This window comes from Gouania willdenowi, chromosome 8 (genome assembly GCF_900634775.1).
Source record: "Gouania willdenowi chromosome 8, fGouWil2.1, whole genome shotgun sequence".
Taxonomy (NCBI): Eukaryota; Metazoa; Chordata; class Actinopteri; order Blenniiformes; family Gobiesocidae; genus Gouania; species Gouania willdenowi.
The window spans coordinates 28,587,099-28,605,020 of record NC_041051.1 but is presented as its reverse complement, the minus strand read 5'-3'; the positions used below and the strand labels follow the sequence as shown (position 1 = coordinate 28,605,020).

Here is a 17,922-nt window from a genome sequence, read left to right as displayed (position 1 = left end):
CTGGATAATGTAACTAAGCTCATAAGAAACTAACTCATAAGAAATATTAAGTTAACCTGACATGATGACAGCATATGTGAAAGCTGATTGGCTAAAATCTCCAAAAAGGCGACGCCCACATTTAAAAGGATGTTAGTTTGTTTGCGGCTCATCTAAAGTGCTTTCATGGGATGGTTTGATATTGCTTTAAGACATAAATCACGAAGCATAAATAGATTTAAAAAAAAAAAAATAACTCAGCTATCTGAACAAGAGCAATCATAATTTCTCAAGTGCTTAGGAATAGTCAAAGATTTTTTGGAGGAATTTGAATTAATTGTAGTAGTTTTTCCATTCTCTTACCATTTCTGCTGTTCTTCAGTTTTTTTTTTGTTTTGTTTATTTTTTTGGAAAATTAAGTTAAATTTCTACTGTGTTCAACATTGACTCCAGTCTCTCAAATCCAGCAGCATCACACCTGTCTGCATAAAAGGCTTTGTAAAGGTTTGACGTCTGTCTCTGCTACTGCAGTGAAGTCCATGGACAGCTGGGGTGGAAAAGGAGACTCCATCTCCGCCTCTCGCCATTCCAGCTGGGATGAGGAAGATGATGGTGGTGGTAGCGGTGGCGTTTGGAACAACGCCAGCTCACAGGGCAGCAGCTCCTCCTTTAACTCCAGCGGCTGGAGTCAGAGTCACGGAGGAAAGAGAGGAATGAAGGTGAGAGGAAAACGCTCTGCCCTCCTGCTCATGTTTCATTCTCACTAAAGGTTTCTCCTACACATGTTCAAACCCATTTCTTTTCTTTTCTTACATTAAGAGCGGTGGTGGAGATAGTTGGATGAACCCGGTGTCCCGCCAGTTCTCAAACATGGGCCTTCTGGTAAGATATTTGATCACTAAATTCCAATTTGAAAGTATAAAAATAATCCTTTAGATGCTTTTTTTTTTTTTTCTTCTTTTAATTAAACTCTTTTGTTGATGATTTTTATAACATCCATGTACTTTTTACTGTCATATACTCATCACAGTTTACAATTATTGTAGTTTTATTAAACATATTTATTCATTTATTGATTATTTATTTTCGGTCAGTTTGTTATAAATTGTAATTCAGTAATTAGGTTTTTAAGGTATTTCATGGACCCAATTTTCATTTATCAAGCTTAATGTTAATACGTTTGTTTCTTTATTAGGATTACCTTTAACTTAAGCATGAGCTATCAGCTATTCTTCCTGGTCTCCAAAAATTACACAGACATTACAATGAAAATATTACATCACTTTACAGCAACAGAACAGACATTTCAATAATTACAACTCAAACTAAATCAATAGCGACAAACATAAATGCTCAATTGTATTAGAATTAGTAATAGGCATTAAAGTTTCTTAATAAATAATATGACTAATAAATGCATACCTATTTGAGTAATGATGTGTTGCATAATATATGATGGTAACATATTTTGTATTATTTTATGAATCAAGTTTTATATTGATGCGTTAAAATTTTATTACAGCATTTTCTATCACAGTAAAATTCATAAAAACCTAAATCTTTTTATTCTTTAGAAAGTAACAACTTTAGTTATTTTATGCTTTTTTAAACATGAGATTTGAGTTTAAATGAGAGAGTAATGAAACTTTTTTTGTATGAAGGAGCGTGTTTGGCCTTCATCTGAAAACAAAAGTGTATTTCATTTGTAAAATCCGACTTTGAATGGCCGGTGTTCCTCAGGGTGACGATCCAGGTGACAAAAAGATGGATGGAGACAAGAGAGGAATGAGTGACTATAACGGAGAGATGCGGCGAGGAGGCAGGGGTGGAGGCGGATACCGCATGCCTGGATCTAAAGACATGGGCCCTGTTGACATGGCGTCCTTTGGTGAAAAGGTGAAGGATCGCAATCATTCAGTGTCGCATTCAGTGGAAGTGTTTGTGTGACGTTTGAGCCGAGATGATCTCATTGTTGCTATTTCTGTTTGACTCTCCAGATGGGGGGCCACAGCATGTTTGGCGGAGGTGGAGGAGGCGGAGGAATGCCTCCTCCTCGGGGGATGCATCAGCCGGGGATGCATTCAATGAACCCTTCCCAGGGGTTACGTGCTCAAGTGCCTCATCAGTTCCTGTCTGCCCAGGTCTGTCATCCTGTGTGAAACACACCAAATATAGAATCTCCCATTTCCTGTTAATTATCCCTAATAAACATGCTTAGTAGGTTTAACAGCCAGTGATAACATTTGATTAGGGAAAACCGAGAAAACAGAACCAGCTAAACAATTAAATTGATTTAAGAGAAGTTTAAAACAAATCAACTATTACTGTTAGTCTTTATATTCCCATACGTTTTGACGTGCTACATTTGCGAGATATTCAGCTACCTGTTTTCCAATGAAAAACATTTGAGAATTGTGTAGGGTCGGGCGATACGGATTAAAACTCATATTTCAATATTTTTTCTCAAAATGGTGATGTACGATATATATCTTGATGATTTCTTTTCAAATTGTTTTGCCAGAAAGACAATTCTGGGTTTATTTGCTGAAAAAAATGCCACACAGGAACATTTATAAACACTCAGAAATCTATCCAACTGTGCTTTTCATGATGTTCTGAGAAGTAACAAAATCAGCGACTCCTAAAATGAGTATTTTGATACAAAATAAGCTATAAAAATAAATGTATATCGATATATATCTCCCAGCTCTAGAATTGTGTGGTCTTGCAAGACATTTAGGTGAGGGTTTAGTCTGTGTCATTTAGCTAGTTTTATTTTAGGAGGTGAAGTCCGTCTTACAGCGAAATTTTTGTTGTTAGATTTAGCATTTTCTGTCTCTTTGATGTGCATTTAACCACACATTTACTGGGACAAATAGCTAGTAAATGCCTGATGTTGTCCCAAAAAAATGCATCTGAAGGTATATTCTGTGTTATATTGCCACTTTCGCTTGATAGAAAATTTAAATGAATAAATACAATATCACCAGTTTTATTTCAGGAAGTTGTTTCCGTCTCTTTTCCGTGTTCTCGGAAAATCGGAAGCCCTATAATTAAATTTTGGCTTAAGCAAAGCGGTCTAGTCTGAGCTATGTGTGATTATTATGCATATGGGTTGTTGTGACACACAGGTGCCGGGTCCAATGCTGAAGCAGATGCCCTCTCCTGGTGGCAGCGGAGGTGGTGTAGTCGGAGGAGTGGGAGGTGTTGGTGGAGGCGTGTTTCCTCCTCAGATCTCCCCACAGCAGTTAGCAATGCTCAGCAACATTTACCCCCACGTGCAGCAGTTCCACCTGGTACGTAGCTCGGCGTTTGCGTTCAGCGAAGCCGAGTAATGATTTTATAGCACACTTTAGCGTCAACATGTTGACACTATGTATGATCCACAGGCTTGTCAACTTTTGCTCCAGCAGCAACAACAGCAGCAGCAGCAGCAGCAACAGCAGCAACTCCTGCAGAATCAGAGGAAGTTCCCACAGCCTCAGCCTCTCAGGCAGCAGGCCGACCCCCAACAGGTGAGTGTTGACTTCACAGCTATAGACCACAATAAGCAACATTAGGTATGTAAACAGGTAGTTTACCACAGGTGAGGTTGATGTCGTCACTCACTCCAATATGCAGCATGCATCCAAATGAAGGGATTTTGAATGAATGTGAATGAATCAGTTTAATTTGCCAAGTAAAGTTTTTAAACAATACAAGGAATTTGACTTGGTGGATGGCACAAAAAAACAAAAACAAACCAGAAACAGTATAATAATAATAATAATAATAAATATGAAAGATGAATATATATATGACTACTTTCATTAATGCAATTGAGTTCAACTTTATTTATTTAGTGCAAATTACAACAATAGTCATCTCAAAGCACTATCAAAATATAAAATTCTTATGAAAAAACCCAACAAACCCACATGAACGTGCATTAGCTACAGTGGGGAGAAAAAAAGCTCCCTTTTAACAGGAAGAAATCTCCAGCAGAACCGTTATATTAATGTCTAATATTGGTCCAATATTGGCTTCAGCCACTGACATCATTTCTTGGTGATTTACAGATGTTTAATTTCACTAGGTTTAAGTCTGTAAGAAGGGTGCTATCTTATATATTTGTCCTCCTTTTGAATGGAAGAATTGAATCGTGGTCTTTTTCTCAGCTGGCGAGGATCATGGCTATTCTGCAGCAGCAGCGACAGCATCACCAGGGCGGAGTAGGAGGAGCAGCACCAGGGGGAGGCGGCTCCAAACTGTCGCCCTCTCACCTGGGAGGAGGCCTGTCCAAACAGGCCATGGTGGATCCCCTCCCTCACCCTGGGATGGGAGGAGCCATGTCCAACCTTCATGCCAAATCTCAAGGGATGTACTCTGGTGAGTCCGGCCTGGAAACGCCTTCGATCATACAATATCACCTTCTACAAGTTCACTGAGTTTTACGTTTGCAGTTTATTGAAAGGAAATGCATTGTTTTTTCTTTTTAAACTTCAGGATCACAATTCAAAGTTTACAGTTGCCTCTAGTTGGTCTTTTAATTTTGATAGAGAAGAAAAATATTGCTGATGTTGCTTGTCATTTACACATTGGGTTAAATAATAATAATACATTTTATTTAAAAGCACTTTTCAAGAGTCCCAAAGACACTTTACAGGTTAAAAACAACAACAGCAAATACAGGGGTTAAAGCAAAGAATTATAAATCAGAAAAAACATCAGTAAAGAAAAGGCAGGAACCAGGCATGAGTGAGTGTGTGGTTAAATCATCAAATTTACTTTTAACAATTAGTACTTTTTCTTCAGGGTTTACTAGTTAAAAAAAAACAGACATTTCTCATACTCAAGTGTTTAAAGCAAAGCTGTCAACTCAGTTAATTGAGGGACAAGTGAGCCGAACCAGAAAATTACTTAATTATTGTGCCCTGTTTTTACCTCTTATGTGTGTAAACATCTGTATATACATTTAAGGTGTAAAGCATGCATTTACAGATACTCAGAACTGAGTGATGTTAATTTACAGGTTATTATTTTTGGTGTGTAAGTAGTCATTTGCATAGATTAACGTCCACAAAGGAACAACTCCCATTATTTCCTTTTTTATAAAAATACTTGGATTGATTTGGTTTGGTTCATTTGATAACAAACTGGATTGAATGTTGTCCCTGAGATAAAATTTTCACTTTAAGCAAAATTGTCCCACTTGTAGAATTGTGATGCTCTTGTTTAGACTGAGCGGGCCTTAAAAATAAACACACGCCTCATTGGTGTTGGTTTACACGTCTTATAAATGTAATCTAATCCACATGAACTTCAGGTCAGTGTTCTTCGTCTCACAGTGAAGCACTTTGTAACTGACCGAGCCACAATGATTGAGAGGAATAAATGTTTACGACACGTGTCAAACTCGAGGCCCAGGGGCCAAATCCATCCCTTTAGAGCATCCAATTTGGCCCTCAGTAGAAAGTAAAAATGACAGAGAAAACATGAATTGTGTAAATTACCAAATAATCCAGTTGAAGATGCACAAATTCAGCAATTTAATGAAACTCCACTATATTTTTAGAGGCTTGCATGGTTTACTTTTATACCACATGGCTACAGTCATTTTTATTTTCAAATTGTAGAAAGAACTCTCAATTTTTCAACAAATCTTGCAATTTTTCACAAACAATGGCACAAAATTCCTCTAAATTACACAGAAATTTGTGACAAAATCAAGAATTTTTGTGGTGAATAGATGAAATTAGTCCGTATTTGCCCCCTGAACTAAAATGATTTTGATAGCCCTGGTTTAGGAAGTTACCAATCATCCCACTTTTTCATTCTAAGAGGAGTAATTCTGTCCTCATTCCTATTTCCCAGGGCTGAACCCCAGCAGTAACATGTCAGGGTTGGAGCTCGGTCCCATGATGGGAGGCATAAAGGACATCGGAGGACAGCAGTCCCGCTTTAAGTGGATGATGGAAGGACATTCCCCGGCTCCGTCGCCCCCCGACACCCTTCACAAGAATGGTGGGTCTCGATAATCTCCTGTGACTGCTTAGTCAATGAATGGCTACAATGACCATTTATCTCAGTCTGTTTGACTCCATTTATTTGTGTTTGCTTCCCTCAGGCCCTTTACCCATGGCTTTAAAAGTGGGAGGAGTCTCCCCTTATTCCCAGTATGAGATTTTGGGCAGTGATGGTTTAGGAATTCCCCCTCAGGCTTCTGCAGACAACTGGCAGCGCACTTCTGCCAGCAAGATGGGGAACAAACCCACCACGTCCAGCTGGCCTCCAGGTGACCACCTCTGACCCTTTAGTAGACACTGTGTGTGTCAATTACAATTATGTCTTCAATTATCAATGTTTAATTACAACTCAATTACGGTGACTGGCATTTTTTCCCAAATACGAAACTAACTAAAATTATAATTATTGTTTTCCCCCTGAAAGTCAATTACAATTATTTCTCAATTACTAAAGTTCAAATTCAATTCATCACAATTTCTGAGTCAGAAATAAATAAGCCCATAGAACTCTTGTGTTAGCTTCCTGTTAGCATCTCTTGTACTGGGTCAGTTTTAACCCATGTCTTAAATCAGCTGTAAAATACACTAAAAATATTATTTATCATCTAATATTATTTATCATCTGTGTAAGCCATACAACTACAACATGGGTCCCCAGGTTTGCGTTAAAATTATAAATGACCATGCCAATTATAATTACAAAGTCAATTATCTGAACTCAATGACAGTATTTTTCCAATTACAAATATTATTTGAATTACGTCATCATTGTAAATAATTATCAATTACGTCATTACAATTATTATTGACCCTGGTTTTGACCCACGTCTTAAATCAACTGTAAAATAATATTTACCATCCAATTTGTTTCTTATTGCTGGGTTGCTTTGTTAGGCTTCCTTGTTCATGAAAATATTAGTAATAATATTTTTGATGTGATTGTCTAAACCTTTTTTTTTTTTTGTGGAATTATACTTCTCAATTTATTTATTTTTTAAATGATAAAATGATCATCAAGAGAACTGACTGGAAATGATCTGAAACATATTTGTTAACTATGTATGTGTAAACCATAGAATTGTAACATTTTCCACAGTTTTGGGTTTAACTAAATTGTGATGGACAAATTTTGTATTATTTCCATGCCAATTACAATTACAAAGTCAATTATTTGAACTCAATTGCAATTCAATTACGATAACAACAGCAACCATATGTTTTTCAATTGCAATTACAGTTATAATTATGTCCTAATTGTAAATAATTATCAATCAATGCGATTACAATTATAATTGACCCCAACCCTGGTGGATTCATTCCTACTTGGATGACAGAATTTCAGCCCGGCGTGCCCTGGAAGGGGATACAGAGTGGAGGAGACCTGGACTCTGACCCCTATCTCACCCCTGGAAGTGTTCACGGCTCTCCAGGATCCCCCAGCCTCAATGACTCCGACCACCAGTTACTGCGAGACAACATAGGTACTTTTCTCTTTCAGCGTTTGTGCTTGACCTCCAGAAAACAAACTGCAGTGGTAATCCTGCAAGATTAACTGGATGATTGTTAAATTAAAGTATCTCAGAGAAGTTTAAGGCGTGATCATTTTGAACTTTAAACTAACACCGAGAAAATATGGAAATAGAGCTATGACGCGGAATATTTGTACCAGAATTTCCCCATTAAACAAGCGGTTAAATATGTAGCAAAAAAGAGATAAACTCATGGACTTGTTTGATAAGAATTCTTGCAAGATCACATTTTCACGCTGGATTTTGTGAGATTTAGCGAGATTTAAAGAACCTGTTTTGACCAACAATAAAAAATAAAATGTACAAGTTGTAAATTGTACATTTCTATCAAGGGTTTTCGGCATGGTTTTGGGATGTTTATTGTCAGTCATTAACATAGATTAGGAAAAAGCTGATAAAATGACGAAGACAAATGAAGTGCAAACTTATTCTCAGGCTTCAAGGTGAGCATCTGGTTTTCTGCCTGTAGTGTCCCAAACACAAAATAACTCTCATAACTTATCTGGCATCTTCTCTCACTCACTCCCAATCCATTTAGATTCCAAACTCTCTAAATAATAACAATAAATAACAATACTAAATATTGTTTTAATGTGAGAGCTTTCTTGTAACGGCTGATGAGCTGTCATCTAGTAATAAAAAAACATGATTAGCTTGTAATTTTATTTTATTTTTTTTAATTATTAATCTTTTTCAAATTAAAACACCACATCATCTCATACTGTATTTTATATAGGGTTGCACCATTATAGCCAAAATTGTTCTCAATTATTTTGATCAATATTGTAGTCACAATTATTTATCATGTTGGGGAAAAATCTGTATTTCTTTTGCACTACTTAAAAAAAAAAAAATATGAACAGTTTACAGTGCAAAATGAAGCTTTAAATGAAAATTATACCAAAAAAAGATATTAACCCAAGAATTTTAATTGTACTAAGGGTTAACTGAATAAATACACTATTACAGAGTGCTTTCATGAATGAATTGTAAATATTGCCGATGATCAGGTTAATTTAATCATGGCAACCAAAATCATGATCGCGAATAAAATTCGATTAATTGTGCAGCCCTAATTCTATACCTTAATTTTCTCAAGTATAACAAATGTAATTAAAGACTAATTGTAGAAAGAAAGTAAAAAGTCTCCATAAAATTGCAAATTAAGTTGGGGTCACTACCCAAATAATGTTGGGAAACACTCTCATAAAGCCAACTGTCCAAACAAAGAAGCTGACAGTGGAATCCAGTGAATGTGTTGGAGAGTGTCGCCTTGCCAAAAATTGGCAGCACTCAACTGTGTTGAGACTTTAACAATTTGATCGCTTCTTAATCCTAAAATGTTTGACTTGCAAGTAAACACTTTAAAACAGATGCTGTATTCTTCTGTCTAATGCATGCATGCACTCCCGTTAGTTTTTAATGCGCTCACTGATGGATTGTTCCGGTGGACATGCAGCTAAGCTTTGTTTGTTCTATCGACTCGTAACACGTGCCGCTGCAGTGGCACCCATTGATTGACACGCTGAGGTCACCCCGGGCGTGTCTGCAGTGGGCTGAACTGATGCTGTTACTGTTACCGTTTCAGGGCCAAACCCCTCCCTCAACACCTCGCTGCCTTCACCCGGTGCCTGGCCCTACAGTGCCTCAGACAGCAATGCACACAGCACAGGTACACCTGGTTAGGAGATCATTACATGTGTGTGTCAGGGCTGGGGTCAATTATAATTATAACCACATGATTGATAATTAAATACAATTATGGCTTAATTGTAATTGTAAAGATTTCTGTTACTGTCGTAATTGTAATGTAATTTTAATTGAGTTTAGATAATTTACTTTGTAATTGTAATTGCCATGGAAATTCTATAAAAAAAACTGTCAATTATAATTTAATGCAAAACTGAGGAATCATGTTGCAGTTCTATGTACAGTTCTACACATATGGAGTTAAAGCTTTCCCACATTTTACCATTTAAAAAAACAAATCTAGGGGTGTACTGACACAAAAAAGGCTCAGATGCCCACACCAAAAATATTAAAACCTATATTTTCATTGATTAGTAAAGCCTAACAAGGTAACCACTCGATGAAAAACAAATTGAATAAAAGATAGAAATTGTTTATTGTATTTTACAGCCAATTTAAGACATGGGTGAAAACTGACCCGTTATCATAAGAGATGCTAACACAAGAGGAAGGTTAACTTTTATTAGGTTATGTATTTCAGGCTCAGTAATTGTAATTAAACTTTGGTAATTGAGAACGTAATTGTAATTGACTTTCTGAGGATAAGAAAATAATAGTAATTTAATTGTCATTGGAGAAAATGCTGGTCACTGTAATCATAATTGAATTGCAATTCCACATGGGTAATTAAAAACTTAATTGTAACTAAAAAATGTGATTGACCCCAATGTGCGTGCGTGCGTGTGTGTGTCGTCTGCTGAGCTGAGCTGTTTTGTTTTCCTGAACTCGTCCACCCCCGCTCCCCTCCCCCCTCAGGAAAGTATTCAGAGTACAAGCCCAGCTGGCCTCCAGAGCCCATCGGACAAAACAAGTCGTGGAAGGCCAATCGCAACAGCTCACAGCTGCCACGCCCCCCGCCCGGCTTAACCAATCAGAAGCAGGCTTCCACATCCCCCTGGAACAGTGGAGGCCCGCGATTGGCTAGGAGCTGGGGGGGAGGGATGAATCCGGAGTCGAGATTTGGGCCAGGTACTTTCTCCTCATTACATAAGAGTTTGTGAACTTCTGACTTCACCATGTGCTGCATCAGTGAAGAACTTCTGCTCGTACTGATCCCGCCTCTGCTGCTGTGTTTGCTTCAACATTCCCACTGAATGAGAGATTTCCGCTTCCCTCTGTTCCTACAGGCTCAGCTTGGAGCGATGGTGTCACGTCCAGAGGCAGCTGCTGGTTGCTGTTGAGCAACCTCACACCACAGGTGAGGGAGAGGAGGATGAAGGTGGAATACTAACATTTGGCAACCCCGTGAGGACCATTTCCTTGTTAACGAGTTACTGGCTGCGTTCAAAATTGCATACTAATAATGGGTTTTTTTTTTTAAAATTAATTTTATTTTGTTTTTATAATCCCTTTTGATCTGTTCTAAATCTGTGTCTGCTTATGCTGAAATGACAGCTGAGGCTCGTTTAATACTTTATTTTCAGTCTCTGTGTGGATTTGTGCTGCAGCACAGCCAAATCTGACTCTCAGATCAAGATATCAAAAATGGTGTCGTACACACTTTAAACAAACACTAAGGGGCGGATTCACTAAGATCTGAAATAAAGGGTGGTAAACCAGTTGTGTCCCTAAATCCTTTGGTGACGCAGTTTCCTTACATGTTGAATTCACCAAGATTGCAGCAATGATTAGTGCATGTGCAGAAGTGGTGGAGACTTCCCTATTTAAATGAGCCTTTTGCTCATTCAATGTGGAGAGGTGAGTGCACAGAAGCACACAATGACATTTGATTAAGTTAAATTGGAGACAGATGGACTTCTCTGCTGCAAAAACATTTAATAATGTAGAAAACAAAATAAACAAATTAAAATGTTTTTTTTAAAAACAACTTTAAAACCTAATGATATTGTTTCCCCCTAATTTAATGTGGCTGTTCCGTCAGGCCCTGTAATTTTGCTCTGATCAGTCCATGGAAAACAGGCAGATTTGGACAGAAACCATCCTATTGATCTGCTATTGATCTGACTTAATGCAGCAGTACAGTCTGTCAATCAGTCAGAACCATTTGAAGATGATCTACTGACCATCATCCAGCAGGTTTGAGCTCCTGTGTCACCACACTCTCATATTGTGAACATTGCCCCATCACTGCGTAAATTACACATCTGATCAGCTGATTCTGACCTGATACTACTTCCATCAACACTATACGAGAGTTTGACGGTCAAAACATGTAGAGGAAGACACAGGAGCTCACTGGAGCAATGCGTCCATAGCGACATCCATGGAGCTCCACGCATAGTGACTCTCTCCACCACAGCCACAACAGACTCCACCGCCGCATGTATCCAGCTTTTTCCTCTTCCTCACACACTTTATTTTCTCATTCAGTGGCTGTTAATATTGACTATTGTTTTATTTGAATTATTTTCTTATACTAGAAAGGTTAACTCGGGGCTTTTTTTTAATCTTCACTGTGTTGTGTCAACATTTACTGCAGCAGATCTCTGTGTGTGTGTTTGCACCTGCTTGTCAGTCGTACTAAAGCAGTAGCTAAAACAATCACAGCAAACAGTTCCAGATTTGTTGAATTGCATTGCCTCACTGCATTTATTTATTTGCATTTCCTCCTCCCATTCTTTTGCGCCCCTTATGAGATCCGCCTACTTTTGGAGGGCGCATTGTGACACACAGAAGACGCGCAGTCCTGATTCCCTGGGGTTTGTACTCCTTATTAGCGCGTGGAGTGATGTTTGCACACATTTTAATACCCCTAAACCTTTGGTGAATTCGCCCCATGAGCGATTGATCTGAGTTGACTCTGTTATCTGTATTCCCCTTCAGTGCAACATCAATAATTGGTTTGAAGTTGAACAAGTTGTCTGTCATTTGAGCCAAACAAACTGATTAGAAAGGACTCATGTGGGGGAAAATAACTTCTAAAGTAACTTCTGTCATCATGAATGCGGTTTAAAACAGCGGTCCTCGTTGTCTGCTGGTGTTGCACAACAAGTGGAACAGCTCACGACAACAGGTCGATGAATCCACAGTCTTTGACTTATTAAAGTCTAATCATTGTTGTGTAACCCCTTAGACCACTTGACCTTTGTCTGGCTTTATGTTTGTGTTCAGACACTGAATAATTACAGAGGAGCTGACACACACACATGCAGGCATGCATAAAAAATAGATGGTTAATGGTGTTTTGTTTTTTTTTTTTTTCTTTTGCAGATCGATGGCTCCACGCTGAGGACCATCTGCATGCAGCACGGCCCCCTGCTCACCTTCCACCTCGGCCTGACACAGGGAAGCGCTCTGATTCGGTACAACAGCCGGCAGGAAGCAGCCAAGGCCCAGGGCGCACTGCACATGTAAGTGGGATAGTGTGGGATAGTTCATACGGACCACGGAAAAGTTATGGAAAAGTTTCCCTTGTCATTTTATGTATTTTTGTTGACATTTCGTCTACATTTCTGTATTTTGACTTTTTTTTCTGGTGGGAGGAGTTGTTTTTTGAGTTATTTTGTGTATTTTGTGTGTCATTTGACATGTTAGAGTCCGTTTGAGACTTTATTTTGGCGCCCCACAAATTTAGACTGAGGGCTGCATGTGGCCTTCTTTTGAGCTCTCAATCTAACTTATGATCCAAATGTAGGAAGTTGACATGGGAATGCAGTAGTGAGAATGGATTAAAGCATGAATTTACTTCTGAAATATGCATCTTATTAACAGACATCAAAACTTATACGGAGCCTTTAGGCTTTTACACATTCATATTAAGTTAGAAAATTGTGTAACACTTTACTTGACGTTTCATACTTAAAGGCTGACATTACGCTGTCATTGTTGTGACATGACACCTGTCATTAGCATTAATAAGGTGTCATGAAGGCTGTCATTAAGTGTCATTCATTACCCTAACCCCACTAGATCCCTCCACCTAACCCAAAAAATGCTAACATAATTTAGCTAAAGACACTTAATGACAGCCTTCATGACACCTTAGTCATGCTAATGACAGCGTAATGTCAGCCTTATGTATAAAACTTCAAGTAAAGTGTTACTGGAAATTGTGTCACCCTAGAAACTGAACTTCAACATGGAAATTTGATGGAGCTAACGATGTTTGTGTGGTTTGTGGTTCTGCAGGTGCGTTCTGGGTAACACTACCATCTTGGCGGAGTTTGTGAGTGAAGAGGATGTTGCCCGGTATTTTGCACAGTCCCAGGCCGGAGGTGCAGAAGGGTCGGGGTCGGGTGGAACTGCGGCCGCTGGAACGCAGGGTTCATCCGGGACAGGCACGACAGTGGCCACCAGTGGCGGGAGCTCCCCGGGGAGCGAGCGGTCAGCAGTGGGCACGGCTGCGGGTGGAAACAGCAGCGGGGTGGGGGGGGAAAGCGGAGCCGCTGTCCTAGCGGGCATGAGGTCCTCCAGCACCGGCTGGCAGAGTCTGGACGGAACGGGCACTTCCTCGGAGTCCTCGGCCCAAGGACAAGGCCTGGGCATCTTCTCCCAGTGGAGCACCAACGGGGCGGGGGAGGGTGGGGGCGTGGAGTCAGCCCGCTCAGGGCTTTGGGGGGGCGTGACCTCGGGGTACCCCAGCAGCAGCCTGTGGGGGGCGCCGCAGATGGAGGAGAGACACCAAATGGACAGCCCGGCGGGATTGTTGCCTGGTGATCTGCTGGGGGGCGGAGCCGATTCTATCTGACATGCCCCCCTCGTCTGCAGGTTCCGACACACTGATACAGCTTACACTGGGATACATATGTACTTACTATGGCACACACACACACACACACAAAATGTTTTACATTGTATGCATATTGTACTACACCAACACACGTGCATACACTCACATTGTATGCATTGAATCGTGCACAGACGTAAAGCGGAAATGTGAGATGCTTACACACATTCTCGTGGCCAGACTTAAGCTATTCTATAAACAAATGCAGGGACTGTTAGATGTGTATACGGCCTTTTTCCACAGATGAAGATTTCAACTGCTTTGACTTGAAACATGAGTTGTATACAAAAAAAAAGAAACGAGAGAGAGAAAGAGGGAATAAAAAGCCGGGGCGGTCTGGGAGACTGGACTGGATCGCAGCGTGCTTAGTAAACAGGGGACTTTATATATAACAGATGTACACACACATGCACACACCAAATGAGAAGCCTTCATTCAGACAGACGGGCACTGTAAACAGCATTAGAACTGCTACACGGCGGCGGCGCCAAGTGGGACGAGTGGTTTGCATCCAACCGAACACATGCAAACGGCCCCCGGCTGATGGCAGAACTGTATCTTACTGTGTTTGTCACGTTCGTTTCCCCGTTTGTAAGGATTTAGTTTTGCGAACAGAGAAAATATTGAGAATTGTCATTTGTTCCATTTTTCCGAGATGCTGACCTCCTACTGTTGTATCTCTCTCACACACACACACATACACACGCACGCACGCACACACACACACACACACACACACACTGTTATTCTCCCTTAAACATGTCTGTTACTGTTGCAGTGATAAATGTTTAAAATTGCTGGCAGTTTGAGGATATGACGATGCATTTCTCCACGTGTCGGTGCTGCACGCAGTATCGCACACACACTGTGTGAGACTGAGACCAAGTAAGTGGATTAAAACCATTGCAGTTGTTATTTTGTGCGTGTGAGTGTGAGGATCATGTGTGTGCATGTTAATGCCTGTCATAATGTGGGCAAGGCTGCTTACGTATATAGAAGGTCTATACAAACATGTTTGAGTGCGTTCGGTATACTGCTGACTGTGTTAAGAAATATTGGCACTAATGCTTTGTGTTTCTCTCATTTGAAGTCGTCTGTTGTTCTTTTTTAAGAAGCAAATTTGTCTTTTTTATCGTCCGACCTGCAATAACTTAAAAAAAAAAAAAATAGAGTGAGAGAGAACATTTTAATGACACAAAGAGCTGAAGGCATACAAAACCCAAACATGCCAAATCTTATCAAACTGTGGAGGGGGGGGGCGGGGGTGGGACGGGTTGTTTACAGATTCAGATTAAGCGTTACCGTACGTTTTTAAATGTTCTGTTGTTGTGTATTCATTTTAAATTAAGACAGGCTTTAACACTCCTGTTAAGTGTTTTTCTTTTTTTTTGTTTTTGTTTTTGAGATTTTACAAGAGGAAAAAAAAATTATTTAAACAAACGAGAACAAGATTAATAAAGATGAAAGTATTGGCTTCTATAATGTGTCCTTGTGGTGATTTTGGGACGTTTTCTGGTTACTTTTTTCACTTCATCGGCTTCTAATGTGCATCGATCTGCCTAAACATTAGGACCATCCTAATATTAATGGAGGTGAAGCTCTGAACAACCCTGACCTACAAAGGTGAGAAGGTGTGCTGTGGTATCTGACATGAGCAGCAGAAAATCCTTTAACTCAAATGTTCTTTGTATGCCAGGGGTGTCAAACTCACTTTAGTCCAGGAACCGAATACAAACTAGTTTGATTTTAAATGGGCTGCAGTTTAGGTGGGAAATTGAGCAATTTCAACATTATAGTGCCCTAGTTTTCACTTCCATATATAAAGTATGTACAACACTGACAATATCTAAGCAATAAGTGAAGGCTATCGCACCCAGTAGGATCTTCATTTTTAAATTTCATTGAGGTTTGTGACTGCATTTTAGAAATTGGGAAATAATTTGAGGCAGTATTTTTGGAAAATATTAGAATTGATTTGACAATTTGCAATGAAAATGACTGCCATCATGTGATAAAAGCACAGGAAAACTGCTCACCATGGCTAAATTTGTCAATTTTCTTTATATTTGTGTATTTTGTTTTCTGTCATTTTTATTTTCTTCTGCAGGCTGAATTGGAAATCTAACGGGCCAGTTTGTCACACATGGCACACATTTAATTGTCATATATTTAAGATAAGATTGTGCTTCAATATTCCAAAAGGCAATTTAAAAGACAAGCTGCTCACATTTATTTCAAAGTTGTTACACAATGATTCAAGTAGCAATTTAAAAAGAACAAGAAATGCAATACAGGAACACTATCTATAAAGCAACAAAGGTCTGCGTGTGTGTGTGTGTGTGTGTCTGTCTGTGGACCAAAATTCTCAACAATGTGGTGTCTGTTCGACCTGAAACTTAAAAATATACGAAAGGCTCCAAAAAGACCCAAAATGACTGCAAAAAACATATTACAGAAAAATGCACCAAACATCAAAAATAGGAAAATGACTCAAAATACACAAAACTAAATATACAAAAAATAGACAAAATGACAACAGAAATGCACAAAACTACACTTAAAAAGATACAAAAATACACAAAATGACTCCAGAATCACAGTACAATGACAACAAAAAACAATAATTATACAAAAAATGCACAAAAAGACATAACTCCAAAAAAATCATACATTACAGAAAAATACACCAAACGAAAAAATATATAAAAATCAGTAAAAACAACAAACACACTTATCATGCGCATGTCCCATAGAATTAAACCAAGGAAATCGAACACGCTATTTTACTTTGCACTGTACTAGTATAGATAAATAAATAGATGTATAATAACCCTTACAAAGGCACTGTGGAACAATGGTTTTCACAGACTGATGGTTTAGAAATTACAAGTTATAGATATGTATCCACTGTATTAGAGCTGGGTGATATTGTATATCAAGGTATGAAGGTATATATTGATATTTCCTCATACAAGATCATTTCTAGCTTTGTTTTAAAACAAAAACTCGAATACAGCTGAAATCTATCATTTGTTTTTCTGTTTGTTTGTTTTTTTTTCTAATTTGTGTTTGTCCTACAGTTCTATATTTTGCATTATTATCCTATGTTAATATTTATTTTTGTTCTTACTGTCAGCTCTTGTATTATGTTGCTGCAAAAGTGAATTTCCCCTCTGTGGATCAATGAAGGAGTATTCTATTCTTTTCTATATCACACGAAACACCACAAAAAAAAAAAAAAAAACAGAACAAAAATGACGTAAAGAAAATCAGTCTTTCTAACTAAAATAAACTCACTCGCATGTGCTGTCTCTCAGGAAAGTGTTTCTCAATTGGGGGTAAGCAATGGCACACATAGGGCACTTATGAGAGAAAGTGGAAAATTAACAAATAAAGTGTCTGTCTTGGTCCCACCTCAGGTGTGAAATGACCGGAAATCTATTCAGGAGCCACTAAATCAGTGTTTTCAACCTTTGGGTCGGGACCCCATATGGGATTGCCAGAAGTTTAAATGGGGTCACCTGAAATTTCTGAAAAATTAAAATAGATTTTTGAAATGTTTTAAATATTATTCTTTCTTCTTTAAAAAAAAAAAAAATAATAATAATATCAAAACAACACAATTTTAAACAACTGTATTTCTATACTTTCACTTTGTGAAATATAAATCTAGTTCAACTAAAATGCAGTAACGACCCCAAAATAAGCTTTAGGAGACCTTTGATAAGATCAATTGTGCCTGAAGGGATAGCCTTTAAAACTGAATTAAACTCATATGTTACTGGACAGGATTTAGTGATATATATTTTTTTTTTTTTTAATACAAATTTTCAACAAGTCAGAAGCATACACTAAAGAAAGATACAGAAAGGGAAGAAGCCAGCAAAAAAGGATGTCCTGATAGGAAGGTTTTTAATCATGTAGCGGATGACGTCAGCGACGTCGCGAGCACGTACGTAAGTAACGACATTGC

At 38.6% G+C, this 17,922-nt stretch overlaps 1 protein-coding gene across 3 annotated transcripts in view; it reads left to right on the top strand.

Moving 5' to 3' along the window:
• The window catches only part of LOC114468023 (trinucleotide repeat-containing gene 6B protein-like), a 30,286-nt gene extending 15,230 nt beyond the window's left edge, over nucleotides 1–15,056 (top strand). Inside the window, exons 7-21 of one of the 3 annotated variants that reach the window (XM_028454645.1) lie at nucleotides 511–698; nucleotides 799–861; nucleotides 1,720–1,875; nucleotides 1,977–2,120; nucleotides 3,111–3,275; nucleotides 3,393–3,494; nucleotides 4,137–4,347; nucleotides 5,833–5,982; nucleotides 6,086–6,253; nucleotides 7,319–7,465; nucleotides 9,102–9,185; nucleotides 10,019–10,231; nucleotides 10,390–10,460; nucleotides 12,434–12,573; nucleotides 13,352–15,056. In XM_028454645.1, the coding sequence (XP_028310446.1) occupies nucleotides 511–698; nucleotides 799–861; nucleotides 1,720–1,875; nucleotides 1,977–2,120; nucleotides 3,111–3,275; nucleotides 3,393–3,494; nucleotides 4,137–4,347; nucleotides 5,833–5,982; nucleotides 6,086–6,253; nucleotides 7,319–7,465; nucleotides 9,102–9,185; nucleotides 10,019–10,231; nucleotides 10,390–10,460; nucleotides 12,434–12,573; nucleotides 13,352–13,910 (2,561 nt within the window). In that variant the 3' untranslated portion in view covers nucleotides 13,911–15,056. Of the gene's footprint in view, nucleotides 1–510; nucleotides 699–798; nucleotides 862–1,719; nucleotides 1,876–1,976; nucleotides 2,121–3,110; nucleotides 3,276–3,368; nucleotides 3,495–4,136; nucleotides 4,348–5,832; nucleotides 5,983–6,085; nucleotides 6,254–7,318; nucleotides 7,466–9,101; nucleotides 9,186–10,018; nucleotides 10,232–10,389; nucleotides 10,461–12,433; nucleotides 12,574–13,351 lie in introns of all 3 variants that reach the window. The other 2 variants (XM_028454644.1, XM_028454643.1) reach the window with 2 other exon arrangements.
• Nucleotides 15,057–17,922: the final 2,866 nt, after the last annotated feature.